This window comes from Thamnophis sirtalis, unplaced genomic scaffold, assembly GCF_051295495.1.
Source record: "Thamnophis sirtalis isolate CommonGarterSnake01/CBP01778 unplaced genomic scaffold, rThaSir2_p1.2 scaffold_1, whole genome shotgun sequence".
Classification (NCBI taxonomy): domain Eukaryota; kingdom Metazoa; phylum Chordata; class Lepidosauria; order Squamata; family Natricidae; genus Thamnophis; species Thamnophis sirtalis.
Genome location: NW_028261381.1, coordinates 123,194,751 through 123,212,265, shown reverse-complemented (window position 1 = coordinate 123,212,265; position 17,515 = coordinate 123,194,751). Strand labels below are relative to the sequence as shown.

The following is a 17,515-nucleotide window of genomic DNA, read 5'->3' as shown; positions in this document are numbered from 1 at the left end:
CGTCATAAGAGACCATCCAGACAGAAACCCAATATTTTTACTGTTGCCTTTGTTATATTTGTAACAATATTTGGGCATACCAGGGGTTGTGACTTTAAATATATACCTTTCTCCCTGGCTTAGCTGATAAGGAGAGGAACTCTGTGGCTTAATGGTTAACACATCTGCCTAAGATGAATACAGCACAGGTTCCAATCCCAGTAAGGGTATGGCTAGCTGATGAGAGCTAAATAGCTTGAAATAGATCTATACTAGTCTCCCTTTATTTATTTATCAGCACAAATACAACACAAATTGTAACAAAGGCAACAGTAAAAATATTGGGTTTCTGTCTGGATGGTCTCTTATGACGAGCCAATGGACAGAGAATGGAAGTAGTGAACTTCCTCTCATATTTGGGCATACCAGGGGTTGTCACTATATATATATATATATATATATATATATATATATATATATATATATATATATATATATATATATATATATATATATATATATATATATATATATATATATATATATATATATATATATATATATATATATATATATATATATATATATACACACACACACATATATATATACACACATACATATATATATATACACACATACATACATACACACACACACACACACACACACACACACATGTATATGTATATGTATATAGAACAGGAATGTGGTTCTTTGTTCTCATTCCTATACTTTATTGTTCTAGTAGAAGTGTGGTATTGCTCCAACAGGTCATCTGACCAATTCAGCTGCCTTCATCAGCAAGCAGTACTGGAAATAATATTCTTAGCTGCAATGAAGGAATTGGAAATTGTTTTCCAGTACCATCAATGCTAAAGGAAGCATAAATATCATTACTGTAATATAGTTTTGTAATTTAATAATAAGTATTTGATAATAAAATTTCATTGACAGTCAAAGGGTTAAAAAAACAAAATACTTCACAGATTGCTATATTTGGAAGAATAATTAACTCAGTATGTTTATTTATCTACTTCGCTACTTGATTAAATGAATGACTGATGACAGGTTCCTTGTTTTCTTCCTTTTTGTCAGGATAAATGTTCAGTATTAGCTTAAATGGCAGTACTCAAAATAATTATAATGAAATTAAATACAGAGTAATTGTGTTTATAGGCTTTCAACTTAGTGAAAAAAAATAAAAAAAATATACTAAATAATATTATTAAAGGCAGTGGTGCAATTCGCTTGGGTTTATCAGATTCGGGTGAACCGGCAGCGGTGGAAGGCCCCACCCACCCACCCAGACGTCATCACATCCTGATTTTGATGCTCTGCATGTGCACGGAAGGTCCTGCGCATACGTGAAAATGGCCCGTGCGAGCAAAATGAGTGCACGCGTGCAAGCTCACATTTGCGAACCAGTAGCGAAGGTAAGTTGATTTCACCCCTGATTAAAGGATATAATTGAAAACCTATTTCCTGCACTCATTTTACCACATTATACTACTTTTTAAAATGGCCATATTGTATAATAAAGAGAAAAAAAGAATGTAATTGGAGAAAGAGCAGAAAAAGGATATAGAATAGTACAGAACAGAACAGAAGTAACTGAATAGGCGCTGAAAAGAAAATTGTGCCCCAGTGGTAAAACTTTTCAGTGGCCTTCAGGTGCACTGTTTAAAAGTAACTAAGCCAAGCATTTCTGAACAATTAGTTCACTTTGTCATTTAGAAACTATTGAGGAAAAGCAGTACTTCAATAAGGCTTCTTTCTACTGTAGAAGAAAATAGAAAAAAGTGACCAATCTTGTGTTAGAATTGGGATAGACTACATTGCAAAATTCTCATCCACAATTCATATTGGTAAATAAAGTTTATATAAATCTCTACTCGGTCCGATGATTCTTATTATAGATAGAAATGTATTTGATTCATTCCCGGATATAAGCTTAGTTGACTCACATATCGTAATCTACAATATATACAAATCAGTAATTGTATAATAAAATAACTGAACTGAAAAGGTAAGTAAAAGTGAATTGAGAATTATTTAAATTTTTGCATTTTTTCAGCTCTAACAATGCATAAAATATATTTTAAGAAAGTGCATTTACTTTAGAAAAGGTAGCTTCTAAAAATATTGTTGTTTTAGCCACTCAGTCATGTCCAACTCTTTATGGGCAGGTGCTCACCATGCTACCTTGTCAAGCACAGCATCTTTCCGTTGATGGATGTTCAACTTTGTATAGATTTTGATGTTATCAAGTCAGTGTGTTCTTTGCTTGAACCTTCTTCTTGTTCCACTAAGCATTCCTAGCATCACTGACTCCTCCAATCAATTTGTAGACATTACAATAAAGTCTGTGCAATAAGTTCTGGTTGCAAGCAATGTTAATGAAAATGTGCTTCATTTTATATCACAATCCTGTATGACAGCAGCCCCCAATCTTTTGAGCACTAGGGATCAGTTCTGTGGAGAAGTGGGAGCAGGACTTCCATGTTGTCTGCATCCCATGGATGGGGCTTCACTTGTTTGCATGACCCCATTTCTGGTATGCTGCAGTCCGGTGCTGGTCCATGGATCAGGGGTTGGGCCCCCTGCTGTATGAAATATAGGACAGACTTTCACTGGGAAAACGAGCAAGCTTGATAGAATCATTTCTTGTTCAGTCAAACCTATATCAGCTAAATTCTTTTTACTTTTCAAAATAATCTGATTCTTTTGATACTCTATGTCAAATCTCCTCTTCTCAGTTAGGGTTATGCAAACATTTTATACTGGCAGCCTTTGATGGCAAATGTAGATAACCACCACAAATAATACAGAAAATAATATGTGTCATTATATAATTCAGTGAAATAACTGCCAGCTGAGAAATGTGCACTGTTCATTCTCTATCTTTTAAAGGGCAAAAGGAAACTAGAAAGCATATAGAGACAGTCAGAGCTATTATTAAGGACATCAAAGAACTTTCAGAATAAAAATTGCTATTAAAAGATGACCACTTATTTTAATAATGAGTTCAGAACTAGTTCACACAAGGCATACCTGCAAATGATCCCAGGATGATGCTGTTCAGATAATCTCTTGTTTGTACCAGGTTCTCATAAAAGATATTGTCACTGCTTCTCTTTAGGCAATTCTATAACATTATTATTGTTCTAAAATTCTACAATTCTATAATACCACCTATTATTGCAAAATTGCCAAAATTGTGAGGGAAATATCTTTGAAAAGCCTGATTCAGGCAATACATTTTTATTTGTGCGTTCCCAAGAATCGCCAACAGGAGAACCATTTCAAGTCACTCAACAAGTGTTACTGATAGCAATTGTTCCAGATAAAGCTGGGTCAAATCCTACCACCCATTTTTTCCAGTATCCTTTATCATTTTGGAAATTTAGGCAAGTCAACATGATAGAAGTTGTAATGTATCAGTGCAATTGAGGTACTTTGTTTCTTGCATGGTCTTTAAAAGATTGATTAGCTAACCACCTAGCCATTTTATCCTGGTCAGATTCACTGATGGGCAAAAAAATATGGAAAGTTCCACTATGTCCAGACAAGCAATTTTAAAGGGACAGTGGGAAGAATGATAAGGTAAGAAACAAACTTTACCTCCAAATGACTTTGTGTCCTCTTTCATGAATCTAATAAGAAATGAGCATCCATTTCCTTTTATTATTGTTTCATCCACTTTAACTTCCCCAGCTCAACTTCATAACTGGTGAATTAAAAGGCATGAATGGAAGTTTAGAGCACGGGTGTCAAACTCGATCGTGTCACATGACGTATCGTGATGTATCGTGACTTTTTTGCCTTTGCGGAGCTGGGGTGTGCGTGGCCTGCAGGTGATGCATCCGGCCAACAGGCCAACAGTTTGACAGGCCTGATTTAGAGGAACTACAGTACAAAATAACCTTAGGCATTTTTTAAAATATCCATTGTCTTCCAATACTTTCCTGTCACATTTCTTTGTACCATATTGTACGTATACTGATCAGACATGCATCTTACATAAATGTGTGAAGCATCCTGATGCACATTACAAAAACTATTGAGATTACATCACAACACAATATTCATTCCATTTATTTCTTGACTGTTAGAAAAATATTGAGACTCGAACAATGTTTATAGAGATTCTACAGTGATGAAATTAAGGGCACATAAGTCTCAACTTACAACAATTAGGATCACAATTTCCATGGTATGTTGTTGCAGTAGTTAAGTTAAATTGGGCCTAACTTTATGACAAAGAGGAACAGCCAAACAAGGCAGCTCCAATTCAGAAAAAGAACAAAGATGTTGTTCACAAAGTGCCTCATTAATACTAAAAAAGTAAGAGGAAATTTAAGGTGACAAAGCAGTACATTTATTTAAGGTCAAATTTCCTATCAAAACCCTGTGCTTGAGAAGGAATGACTGAAACCCTGTTTTGTGCAGGATTAAATAATAAACAAACAAACAAACAAACAAACAAAGTAAGTAAGTAAGGAAGGAAGGAAGGAAGGAAGGAAGGAAGGAAGGAAGGAAGGAAGGAAGGAAGGAAGGAAGGAAGGAAGGAAGATTTACAGTGACATTAAATATTAAGGGTTTAAGGCACCATGTTAGACAGCAGGAGATCATGAGTTTTAGTCCCATTTTAGGCATAAAAACCAGATGGGTGACCTCAAGCTAGTCATTCATTCTCAGTCCAACTCACCTCACAGGGTTGTTGTGGGGAAAAGAGAAGGAGGAAGGTGTATTGGACATGTTTGCTGCCTTGGGTTATTTGTAAAAATAATAAAGGTGGGATATAAATAAATAAAAATAACATAAAAGCAAAATTCAACTTTTCATTTCTAATGTTTGTATTAATAATCAGAGCAAGCATGAATACCCATATATATTATTCTCGTTGTACCTTAACGGTGAAAAATTAACACAATGTCTCAAAACATTCATTAGGCTTAGATTCCCTCCTAGAATTTGTTCAAAAGTACACCCACTCTCAAATGATTCTGGTCAGAAACTAACTATATGATGTATTAAAGGTGTCATTTGAGTTGCGACAATAATAAAGAGGTTTTTTTTGTCTTTAGGCTTATGCATAAAAAGGCCATTTCAATAATGACCACAATTGGGAGATTTAATACATCCCTGTCCTACTGCAATCCCAACAATAATAAAAATCAGCTGTGCTGCTATAGAGATCCCACTGGAGAATAAATATGAATACACACACATATACCCAATTACTTTAGCACTGATTTGCAGTCAACTGAGCTTTTAAATGGAGCAGCTATAAATGTAACATCCAGTCTGAAAACTCCTGGGATTCTAAAGGCTTGCACATTTAACTTCAAGTACAACTTGCATGATAAGTAAAATTTGGATTGTCCCACTGCTTCTTTCTTAGTCTAACAAAAGGGAATAATGAAAAAAAAATACACACAGAGAGAATATGGTGGCTTGGGATCTACTGATTCCATAAGCAATCTGTCACAACCCTGCTCACTAACTCCACAGCTCTTTGCTATATTGCTACCAGCTATTTTCCTCTAGAGAAGTCGTCTCTGCCATTGGTTTACCAGGGAGAAGGTAAATGGTAATCCCTTTCCTTCAATATCCTGATCGAAGGGAACACACATGATTAAAGCTAAATCCCTTTTCCAAAGTGAGCATCACTGGTTAATTCTAAATGTTTATTATATATCACAATGTCAGAGAGATAAAATAAAATTGAAAAGAAGCTTCTCCCCCCCCCCAAAATCCCCCCCAAAATTATTTTCTGAAGTTTGCACTCAGCTGCTAGCGAGGATCTGATGGAAGAACCCACATGAGAATGAATTTTCAAGCTCTGATTTCAATCCATAAACAAAATATAAGCTATACTAAAACTATAGTCACCGATTCTAGATTGATGCTATTAGCTCTAATCCTGATACTGGTCAGCTGAAGTTTTGGTATTCTATGGTAAATTGGACACTGTCTTCTATTTTTGTGGGAAATTACAGTACTCTCCTGATTGATTTTTCAGTGTATGATCTTCACAAACTTCATTTTTATTGTGGGGTTCTTGGTATTCTCTGAACTTAGTTATTTTTTTGCAGATGTTTCATTACCAAACCAGGTAATATCATCAGTGTGTTGATGTTACCTAGTTGGATAATGAAATATCTGCAAAGAAATAACCAAATAACCAAACATTTACAAGAAAATATCCAATCTCAGAGAACACCAAAGCACCCTGTTACTTGAATTGATAGCCCCCTTCTTTTTTTAAAGAATTATTTCAGTGCCTGAACTCTTGAAATTGATTTTTTTTCAATATTCACTGTAACTATTTGTCTATGGGTATAGTGTCATAGGTAGAGTGATACTGATTCCTATATCATCCTATATAACTCTATACCAGTGGTGAAATCTATTTTTTTTTTGCTACCGGTTCTGTGGGTGTGCCTTGTGGAGGGGTCATGTGACTGGGTGGGCATGGTCAAATTTCCCCACTTTTTAAAGCATTTTTTTCTTTCCAGTTGGGGCGAATAGATAGGAAAAATGCTTTAAAAAGGGGGGGGGGATAGTTCCAATGATCACACAGATCAGCTGTGAGCCATGCGATTGTCAGACCCTGTTTATTTCACTTTTTAAAGCACTTTTTCCTACCTATTCACCCGAACCGGCAGGAAAAAATGCTTTAAAAAGTGAAATAAACAGGATTTGACAAGGGGTGGCTCACAGCTGATCTGTGCGACAGTCGGAACCACCCGCCCACGCTTTTTAAAGCATTGTTTTTACTACCAGTTCCTGCAAATAGGTAGTAAAAAAATGCTTTAAAAAGTGAAAAAAGGTTCCATGACAATCAGCTGTGAGTCACGCAATCGTGCAACCTTTTTTTCTTCTTCTTCACTTTTTAAAGCTTTTCTTTACTACCGGTTTGAGCAAACCTTAGCATTTTTTGCTACCAGTTCTAGCAAACCGGTCAGAACCGGTAGCATTTTACCGTTGCTTTATATATAACAGATTTAGGTAAAACATAATGTTTGGGGGAAGATGAAGAATGTAGAATGGGTAGAATAACCTAATACTTGGTTTGTGGGACAGAGTTTCACCCTGTTTGCTAAATGCAGCATGACTATTTTAAGGCCTACAGTACACATCAGCAAGTCTTCTAAAAATAAATATTATTATATTCAACATGACTTATTTTTAATTAGACATGTATGAGAGTTTGTGGTTTAACCAAGTATATGATGGAAGAAGAAATCTAGATAGAAAGCTTTTTTAAACAAATAGTTCTCTGGCATGCAACTCCTAGCTCAGTAACTAATTAGTAATCTGAACTATGTTCAAATATTTGAACTTAAAACTAGATCCCTACAGAAAACTATTAAATGCCAATTTCACACCGTGTAATTGTAAAATAAGATATAGTTAACGTAAACTTGTATTCTCATTGTAATACCTATTGTACTTAAATCTGAAGATGAATTGGAATCACTTTTCCTTTTGAATGGAAATTAATAATTCATTTCCTCTTGACTGATAACTGGTTGCACAGCTGTTATTATGTGTTTACAAGATTCCTTCTAATATGGAAACCACTGTGCTTTACACAAATGACTACAATACTTAAAATTTACTTTTCTATTTACTTAATTGACTTTTTTAATGTACAGTAAAGATGCTGGTAGAATTAAAATTAAGTCTATTACAACAAATTGAAATATTATTACTTTAATTTTTGTTCTGATTACCTAAATTATTTAAACTAAGCTGCATAAACTGAAGTAGGGAAAATGTCTGTAAGAATAAATCTCTGACAAAATAAATATCTAACTTGTACAGTGTGAAATAGGCATCTAATAGTTTTCAGATGGGAATATTCAGGCTTCTAATTAGCCATTTCCTGGCTGTACAGGACAAGTAAAATTTGTCTCTAGATGACTACATAGGCAGGCACTGAGGTTTAATGTAACAACCACAATATTCAAGTGTTGTTTTTCTAGCTACAGATGCAGAGAAGTATGCTATGGCTATTGCACTCACTTGGTCTCTCCCTCCCTCTCCCTCCCTCTCTCACTTCAGTAAACCATGAAAGAGAGAGCTAGTTCCACCTGCACAAATATCTCTTCAACCCAGAACTGCATGTGCAAGGAATCAATTCATATTACCTGAACACTCACAAGTTATATGATCCTGAATGAATTATTTGTATATTATACTGCTCAGGCAAGTAGACCTTCAACAGAATGGTTATTTGCTAAAGTGACAGCATTTTCTATCAATCAAAATCTACCATACACTGTGACAACCTAGTCTAGGGACGGCAATGTTTCACCAAGCTAATTTCCTGCAACAACTCATGCCAGTACAACGATCTCTTTAAACTTAAGCAGGTCAGGTATTATTCCTGTCCTGCTATCTGTCATGACCCATAAAATTGAGATGGTAGCTGGGGAATGTTTAGCAGCTTCTGGGAGTATCTGAAAGCTAATCATATGTCCATTGCTGCTGAAGCCCATATGACTAATGCCAATTGCTGGTTCATGGAGGGAAGAAGAGACAGACAGACAGACAGATGGTAAATGTACTGATTCTGATGAGTTGATCCCAGATATCACATGTAACATATAATAAAATGCAATTACTATAGTGTATTAAAATCTCTATTTAATTCTGATTCAGCTGTATCATTTGAATTCAAAATCCCTCACTAAAGTGTTTACAAAACAAGCAGCAACAAGAAATATAGAGAGGGAACCTGTACTGTAACATCTCAGAGCCAAAATGGACAGAAAGGCTGTCACATCCAATAATGTAGCCAACCTCACTGCTCTAAATCAACAAAAGATACAACAACTGACATAGTTGATCATGAGCAAAGTGCAATAGTATTTACCTGCTATAACTGCCAGCACAAAACATGCCCTGAAGAAATTAGAACATATGCTAGAAAACAGCTCAGCATCTCACATTCTCATAACTAAAATGCTATCCAGCATTTCCACCATGTTTAAGTGATCTTTAGATAATATCTGCTTCTGCTCCACTGCCTATTCTGTATGCTCTTCTTCTCTCTAGGTCTATCTGTATAACTCTCGTGCATGATTTTTTTTAAATAACTTGGAACTACAATATGCTGGCAGCCAGGACATCCTGAGGTATCAAGTTCTGCAATTCAATTACATGTAGTATGTGGTTTCTTTTTTATACCCAGAATTTCCCATAATTTAATTTTATCCAGGAGAGATAAAATCTTCCTCACCTGGACATGTTTCCACACCATGCATAATTACATATACCTCAACTTTTGTTTTTCAGTAAATATTTCAAAAACAGCATCTCTTCTTTTGGGACTTCTTCAAAGATCCCAAGTTGCTTTGTTTGCATTTTCTTTCCCCCTTCCATTCTTGAAATATATGGAACATAGCTCTGCAGAATCTCCCAAGTAAGGGTGTATGTAGTATATAAGGATACTACATACGGAACATTTTCTGTTTTTGGTCCTGACACTGACATAAGATAAGATGGGCCTCAGCTGGGAGTGTTGGGCTGTCTTTAGTGGCATTTCTTCACAGGTCTAAGTTCATTATGCTATTCAAGTCTCTGAAGGTGATGAAAACCACTTTAGCAGACTTAGGGAAGGATAGGGAAGGACAGTTTTGGTCTGGCAGCATCCATACTAGTCAATAGGTTTCCATTCAATCCCTTTGATGTGCACATAGGTGGTTAAAACATCCTTCTCTTCCCATTTACATTAATGAGTGCTAAAGTTATTTGGACTACTTCAGAAAAAAAACTCTTTTTAAAAGTTAAAATTAAATATATGGGTTAACTTATCGATATTCTAATACCTTCTAAAATTAAAGAATGATGGGATTTAATTTTAATTAGCTTGATTTCTGTCTTGCCTTAAACTACTCAAATCTTGGCAGTTTGCAAATGCAATTAAAACACAGTACAATGAATAAACAATAAAACACCCCAATACTATCAATCCCTCAACTCAAGTAATTGGTACAAAGCTTTCTAGAAACATGATGTAAATTTAACAATGGAATCTGAAACAATAAATCTACCCATACTTTTGTATTGGAAGTTCTGCTCAATAAATAGTTTGGCATCTTAATAAAAAAATTTCACAGCAGCCAAAACACAGATCAAATACTTAACACTTAAGTCAGTAATAAAATTATAAATGGCTGTTCAAATAAGGGGAGGGAGCATAAGTTTCTAACTGGCTTAGCCAAAGCAGGCTTGAGAAGATAGCAAATGTGGCAGGAAGATTTGTTTTAAATACTGGAATACTTAAGGTAAATCAAAAGCCAGGTATGTTCATCAAATTGGGCTATAAAACTAATGCAGATGTTTTAAACTCTCCCCCCTCCACCCATTCACCTATGCACTACTGCACATAATTGGAAACCCTTGGAATTGTCAGACTAGAGTCGAACCCACTTCAATGAGATCCAACTGAATGCCATTGGAAGAAATTCTATAATCTAAAGCAGGGAGATTAAAAGAATATTGTTTTCCAGGTTAACATGCAATACAGAACATTTTTGGCATGTTTAGTACTGGGCTGCTGGATTTTCGGAAAAAACATGAAATCTTTTTAAACAGAGCACAAAGACCAATCAAGGACATTCCATTGGAAATTCAGCTGGTGTCCCAAAAGTCAGAAATTGGACTGGCTTGAACAAATCTTGAGTTCCATTAAATTTGCCCAATAAAGATTGTGGAGAGTGAAGCAATATGGGTGTATAACCAGAAACAACAGTAGATACAGGTAGTCCTCGACTTAAAGCTGTTCATTTAGTGATCCTTTGAAGTTACAATGTCACTGAAAAAGGGCCTTATGTCACACTTAAGACTGTTGTACCATTCCCATGATCTCGTGATCAAAATTCAGATGCTCGGCAACTGACTCATATTTATAACAGTTCCAGTGTCCCGGGGTCATGTGATCACCTTTTGAGCTCTTCTGACAAGAAAAGTCAATGGGAAAGCCAAATTCACTAACAGCTATATTACTAATTTAACAACTGCAGTTACTTAATAAGTGTGGCAAGAAAGATCATAAAATGGGCCAAAACTCACTTAACAAATGTATTACTTAGCAACAAAAATTTGGGCTCAATTGTGTCGTAAGTCCTAAGCTAAGGACTACCTGTACAACCTTGGTGATTGTACAAGTAGCTAGTTTCAGTGCATGGCATATTTGCAAAATTAGCTACTGATCATCTGTTGCTTTGGCTGAAATAAGGTACTGGCAACCTGTTCAACTGTGCTCTCAGTATGCCAGTTGCCATGGCGTAGGTGAAGAACATAAAACTAGGTAAACTCCATTGTAAATGGAATAAAAAGTTTTTTGAAATTATTATTGGGTTCTGTATAAACTGCATTCTTTTTAGATTTATAGATTGTTAGATGTCCTATACATATTATATCAAATGTTAACAATATTGGCTGCTTCTCCTCACTCTATCAGGTTATACCTACTGTAGATATGTTCTTCATGTTTTTTAAGAAAAAACCCAATCACCTCTAATAAAAGCAGACCTATAATCTTATTTTATCCTACACTTCAAAGGGAATAACTCTAGCTTTTGCCTAAACATAAAATTGAAATAAACAGGTAATATAGTTATTGGGGCACAAAATCCCAATAAATATTTTTGTTGAATGACTCACATTATTATTTCATTATTTCTTTTTAGCACCAGGTTTTTCAAATGAAAGAGCATGTGCTCAAATTTTATTGGACTTTTTCCATGCTCACACCAATATATTGAACATGGCATCAGTGGATATGCTACCGCACATAATTTTTATGTTTCCTAAATTACCAATAAAATGTTTCCTCTTTATATAAAATTAAAGTAGTTCTTCTTATTAGACTATTATGGTGGCACTTAAAATTTAGCATTTTATGTTTCAAGCACTCTGCTTTATTACATAAGCACATGCAAATACAAGTGCACATGTGCACACACACTCAAGAGAAGTGGAGATAAAGAAAAATATATGTTTTTTTATTCTGTTTTCCAAACTAGCTGATACATTATCCTTGTTTCTTCAGATAAATCATAATTAAGACTTATCAGAATGCTTAATTCAAGCTTAATGATATACTAGTTAATTGAAAAGAAAAACAAGTGATTGATTCTTCCTTGCAATTTTCCACTGTAGACAAAATAGGGAAAGCAATGGTCCTAAGGAGTTCATCCTATAGAGTTAAAAACTCACTCTGTAGAGAGAAGTAACATTATGCTGAAGTCAACTTTCAAATGTTGACTATATAATCACCATTAAGTATATACAATACATGTATATACAGTTGAAGAAAACTATAATTTATGATACACCTTATAATATCATGGTCAAAATTATTATTCGAAAATGAATACAACTCTAGGCCAGGGGTGTCAAACTCCCATTATCACAGCATCGTCATGTGACATATCGGGACTTTTGTCCTGTTCACTAAACCAGGCAGGAGCAGGGCCAGCGTGTGATGATGCACCCAGCCCACAGACCACGAGTTTGACACCCCTGCTCTAAGAGATACCTTCCTAACAGCCTGATCATTAAAATAAAAAATAATAATTTCGTCTGTATTTAGAAATGCAGTATTAAAGGTAAGCTCATCCATTTTATTTGTAAAAAAGTTTTTTTTTATTTTTTCTTTCAAATTCATTCTTAAATATAAATATAAATATAATTGCTGAAGCTCACACATTTTAATATCATCTCGCATGACTCAAAGAGCAAGATAAGAAACATTTCCCAAATTCTCCCAACATCCACTTTAGTCACATTTTACAAAACTCTGCAGAGTTTATTTCCAATTTTGATAACAGAATGTAGGTGGGCAACCAAACCAAAACCTTTTTTGTCTAAGAAGACAATCAGGTAAAAATTGGCTTGTATACAAACATCTGTTGAATATAGGAAAGTAATTTTAACTCATTTAATACATGTTCATTCCTGTTTTGGTTAACAAGTAAACTTTTTTATATACAGTTAAGCAGCTGTAATACATATAAAAATTTCATTAGAAAATGTAAAAAACACAATGATATAGAAGTAATACTGCAGCTTGAATGCTTTGTTTCTTGTAACTCAATGTAAGCATCATGCTAGACCTATATTCAGTTAGCTCTTTCTAATACCAGAGTTGAGTGAAATGGTATTTATATTCAAGTTAATGCCTTAAATTTTAAAGAAATTAATTTCACAATAAAACATTAGCCAGGCAGAAAAATGAATAACCCGTGTTAATTCTCTGGACAAAAATATATCACCAAACTACTACTCTTATAACAAAAAGGTTACATTTCTTTCACTGAAAAAAGTACTACCTCTTAATAAAAACGAGGGGAAACATAGCAGGGCTATTTTATTTCTCATAATCATACAAAGCAATCCGTTTCACAGCTATAATTCAACACAGAATTAAGCATACTTGAGTTAATTGTTTCAAGTTTTATAAACACTAAAGATCCAACCAATTTTACAAACTTATCTCAGAGTAAACCCCATTGAACTCAATAGGACTTATCCTGAGTAACTATGTACTGCATAATATTGAATCAGACCAGGATTAGCGTTTCTCAGTCTCAGCAGTTTTAAAATTAGACTAAGACCTAAATTATATAAATATGCATAACTCGTCTCATTTTCCCAGAACATTAGTTGTGCTTAGTTGTCCATGTTAAAATAAAATATAAATAGAATAAGAGTTTATTTCACCTTCACATGGTGTCTTTCTCATGCAGACCTCAGATTTCCATATTTGTATCCCTTTAAAGGATTTGATATGCAGGGAGAAAAGAAAGGATGGTAAACATTTCAATTCAGAGATCAGTTTGGCTGCCACATTCCATGTATTACCACTACGCAAACCCCATACCTTTCACTGACGTGTTGGGAGGTGGTCCTTCCATACGCAGGTTCCATGGAGGATCCCCTTGATTAGCAAAGTCCCTCATCTTCAAATAGCTAATTGTTAATCGGATGATAGATGCCTTGTCAAGCTGGCTGGTAATGGCAGCAGGGAGTGGCAACAATTTGGCCAACTCATAGAATTCAAAATTTTCTTTTCCTCTTCGAGAACGAGCAGCATCTCGGGATTTTTCCTTTCTCAAGGCTTGTAAACTGGGGGAAGAAAAATAGCAAGATATTCATTAGTACTGTATTTTCTGACAGAGCCGCTGTTCTTCAGAATTCCTTCTTACTGTACAAATATACCCCACAAGCACTATTTAAATATAGATACCTAAGCTATAGGCATATATGTCCCAAAGTTGCTTTTTCAAAAGGCAACTGGGCCAGTGGTGGGATTCAATTTTTTTTTACTATTAGTTCTGTGGGTGTGGCTTGGTGAGCATGGCATGGCTTGGTGGGCTTGCTTTAGTGGGCATTTCAGGGGAAGGATACTGCAAAATCTCCATTTTCTCCCAATCAGCTGGGACTCGGGAGGCAGAGAATAGGTGGGTGTAAGGCCAGTCAGAGGTAGTATTTATTGGTTCTCCAAACTACTCAAAATTTCTGCTACCAGTTCTCCAGAACTGGTCAGAACTGCTGAATACTGCCTCTGAACTAGACACCACCTATCTCCTGTTTACAACACAGTCCTTTCATCAGTTCCAAGAATACCATTTACACTATTCAGGTGACCATGAGGATGCAGATAAAACTCCAAGTGGCTTTAACATCAGAAAGAGTGCTAATGACCAGATGATTAAATGGAAGATAAACTTTTCCATTCTCCACCATTCAGTCAGAACTGAAGAAGCTTTCATTTTGAGAAAGCACCTTTGGGGCAACCATGACCGGGATGACTGAGAATCTCCATAGGTGTGTGTGTGAGAGAGAGAGGGGGGGGAGGGAGGGAGGGAGGGAGGGAGGGAGGGAGAATGAATATGAAAGTTTCATGTATAATGAGCATCATTAGTAATCCATTTATTTTTATATGAGCTGTGCTAGACTAAATCCCAGAGAGCAATTTTCTGAAGTGTCTACATAAAAAGATTCAAGTAGCAATACAAATGTGCAGGATTGGACCCGGGCTGAAACAACAAAGGCAAAAGCTTAGAAATATTGCTGGACTATCTTTACAGTTTCCATAGCTGAGATCACTTTTAGCAGTTTTGGCTGGCCCGCCAAGAATTACAATCTGGCCCAAGTAAGACTAGAGCAAACAGACTATGTCATGAACACCAATTATGAATAGCACCTTACTGGGGTTGAAATGGTTGAAAACACATTTCTATTCAAAACTTTTGCTCTATGACTAGAAACTAAAATGGTGTAGGGACATGAGAGGAGCAACATTCTTGATATCACATCCTTGTTATTGAAGGATGTCTCCCAAAAGGCTGTGCTAAACTCGATACTGGCTGAAGTAGGAAACTAGATTTTTAACGTACGATCACAATTGAGCCCAAAATGTGAGTTGTTAATTGAGAAATTTGTTAAATGAGTTTTGCCCCATTTTACTACTTTTCTTGCTGCGTTTGTAAATGAAACACAAAGTTGTTTCATTAGTAACATGGTTATGAAGGGAATCTGGTTTCCCCACTGATTTTGCTTATCAGAATGTCACAAAAGGCAATCACATGACTCCAGGACACTGCAACCTTCATAAATGTAAGTCAATTGTCAAGCATCCGAATATAAATCATGTAATCATGGGGATGCTATAACAGTTGTAAGTGTGAAAAATAGTCATGTTACTTTTTTCAGTGATGTTGGTAGTTCTATGTTTCTCCCAGAAGTAGCCAATGGAAGGCCCACAAGGAAGACTCTAGGCAACACTTATTAACTCCAGCAACTTGTATTAGAAACCTGGAAGCTATATGTAATCATTATAATTAATAATTCCATAGACCATGAATTAATGTCATCACCTTTTAAAATTATTCCAAATAATAAAATAACAAATTACAAATGTTAAATACACTTTCTATGAAGAAATATTTTCTTTTATCTGTACTACATCATACATAGGTTTATATATCCTTACCATGTTCTACCTGCTTTCTCTTAATACTTTTTCCTTTCTGTGTTTCCCAATTTTACAGGTATCATTTTTTGAACTATAAGCAATATTCTTAATGTGGTTGCACAATAGATTTTCATTGAGCTCTCTCATCATCCTGCCCAAATCCCATTTTAGGAAAATAGTCATGTTAGTGACACGGTGGCAAAAGATCATAAACTTTACTTTATGTCTTAATAAAATTTGCTAGTCAGAAAAGGTACAGAGATTTTTTTCTGATTTTCTGGGAAGACTCCTTTCTCATTAATCATAACCTGCCCAGATCCCATTTCAGTATATTTGAATTAAAAAAAATTATTATGTCTTATGCCTGTCACTTTATGTCACTTTAAATTTGTTATTGCTGAACTATGTTATTATTTTAAGTCCATTTCTGTAGCTGCGAGAAATCTTCATTATCTTTTTTGTTTGTTTGAATAATTCATAATAATTTGATATCATCAAATGATGTTGGTCAACTCACTATTTAATTCGAACTCTTACTTATGAACAAATTAAAAATAACCTCCAATACAATTACCAGTCCTAATAGATGGAATCATCTTTTGTCTATACAATTGTGAGAACTAGGCAAGTTTAAATAGATAAAGTCATCATCTCTTTTAACAGTTCCCCTTTTCTATAAAACAGTCACCTGCACTACTCTAAGTAGGAAATATGTATAGCTTACTTGGTGCATGTTAGACTGGACTCTCATTTTATAAGTAGATCAGTTTTAACCATGTCTGAAGCAAGAGCCACTGAATTTAACAGGCTTTATTCCCAAGTGTTCCATAGCCTTTACATTTTCCCAGCCCAGTCTTCAGCAAGTTGCAGTTATGCCAAAATGACAATGGCAACGTCATTGCATATGTGCCATGCTTACCTGCCTACATCCCAACATCTGATGCAAATGAGTATGTCATGACATTTGCCCCCCTGCAAATGATTATGTTCCCATATATAACCAAACCAATTTTAACTCAATTTCACCCTTTAGGAAACTCATTTTTTAAAGCAGACTCTTGCATATCATTACAGCTGCTATGCTCGTTACAATTGTTATGCTACAATTTTTGCATTACAACAATTGTGCTAACACTGCCTTTTTAATATTCTATTTAATGTTTTATTTCAGACTGCTGCTTCTTCACTTCAGAAAACATTCAACATTTCTTTACTTTTATTCTTGAAATGAGAAGTATCACCCTACCTCATTACACACATCTTACCAAAAGTCTTTTGTAGTGGCAGCACTGTACTTGTAATAAATAGTGATTGGCTTGGAGGACTATAACCATAAAATAGGGCCCTAGAGGCTGAAAGGTTGTTCAGACTATGATATAATGGCATAAGGCAGGGGGAATGACACAGCTTCTACATTAATCTAGTATCCATTTGCATTAGCTGCTATTAGCAGGCATAGAAAGCTGATGACAGCAGCCAGACCCACTACTTCTCCTTGTCCTCTAACTTTCAGGTAAGACAATTGCAAGAGTA

General features: G+C 35.2%; 1 protein-coding gene across 6 annotated transcripts in view; it reads right to left on the bottom strand.

Moving 5' to 3' along the window:
- Positions 1-17,515, bottom strand: part of NPAS3 (neuronal PAS domain protein 3) — a 723,511-nt gene that overhangs the window by 462,260 nt on the left and 243,736 nt on the right. For 4 of the 6 annotated variants that reach the window (XM_087723489.1, XM_087723456.1, XM_087723476.1 and 1 more), the window contains 2 exons: positions 13,886-14,130; positions 13,726-13,776 (listed from right to left, as the gene is read on the bottom strand). In XM_087723489.1, coding sequence (XP_087579615.1) covers positions 13,726-13,776; positions 13,886-14,130 — 296 coding nt within the window. The remainder of the gene's footprint in view (positions 1-13,725; positions 13,777-13,885; positions 14,131-17,515) is intronic. The other 2 variants (XM_087723467.1, XM_087723482.1) reach the window with 1 other exon arrangement.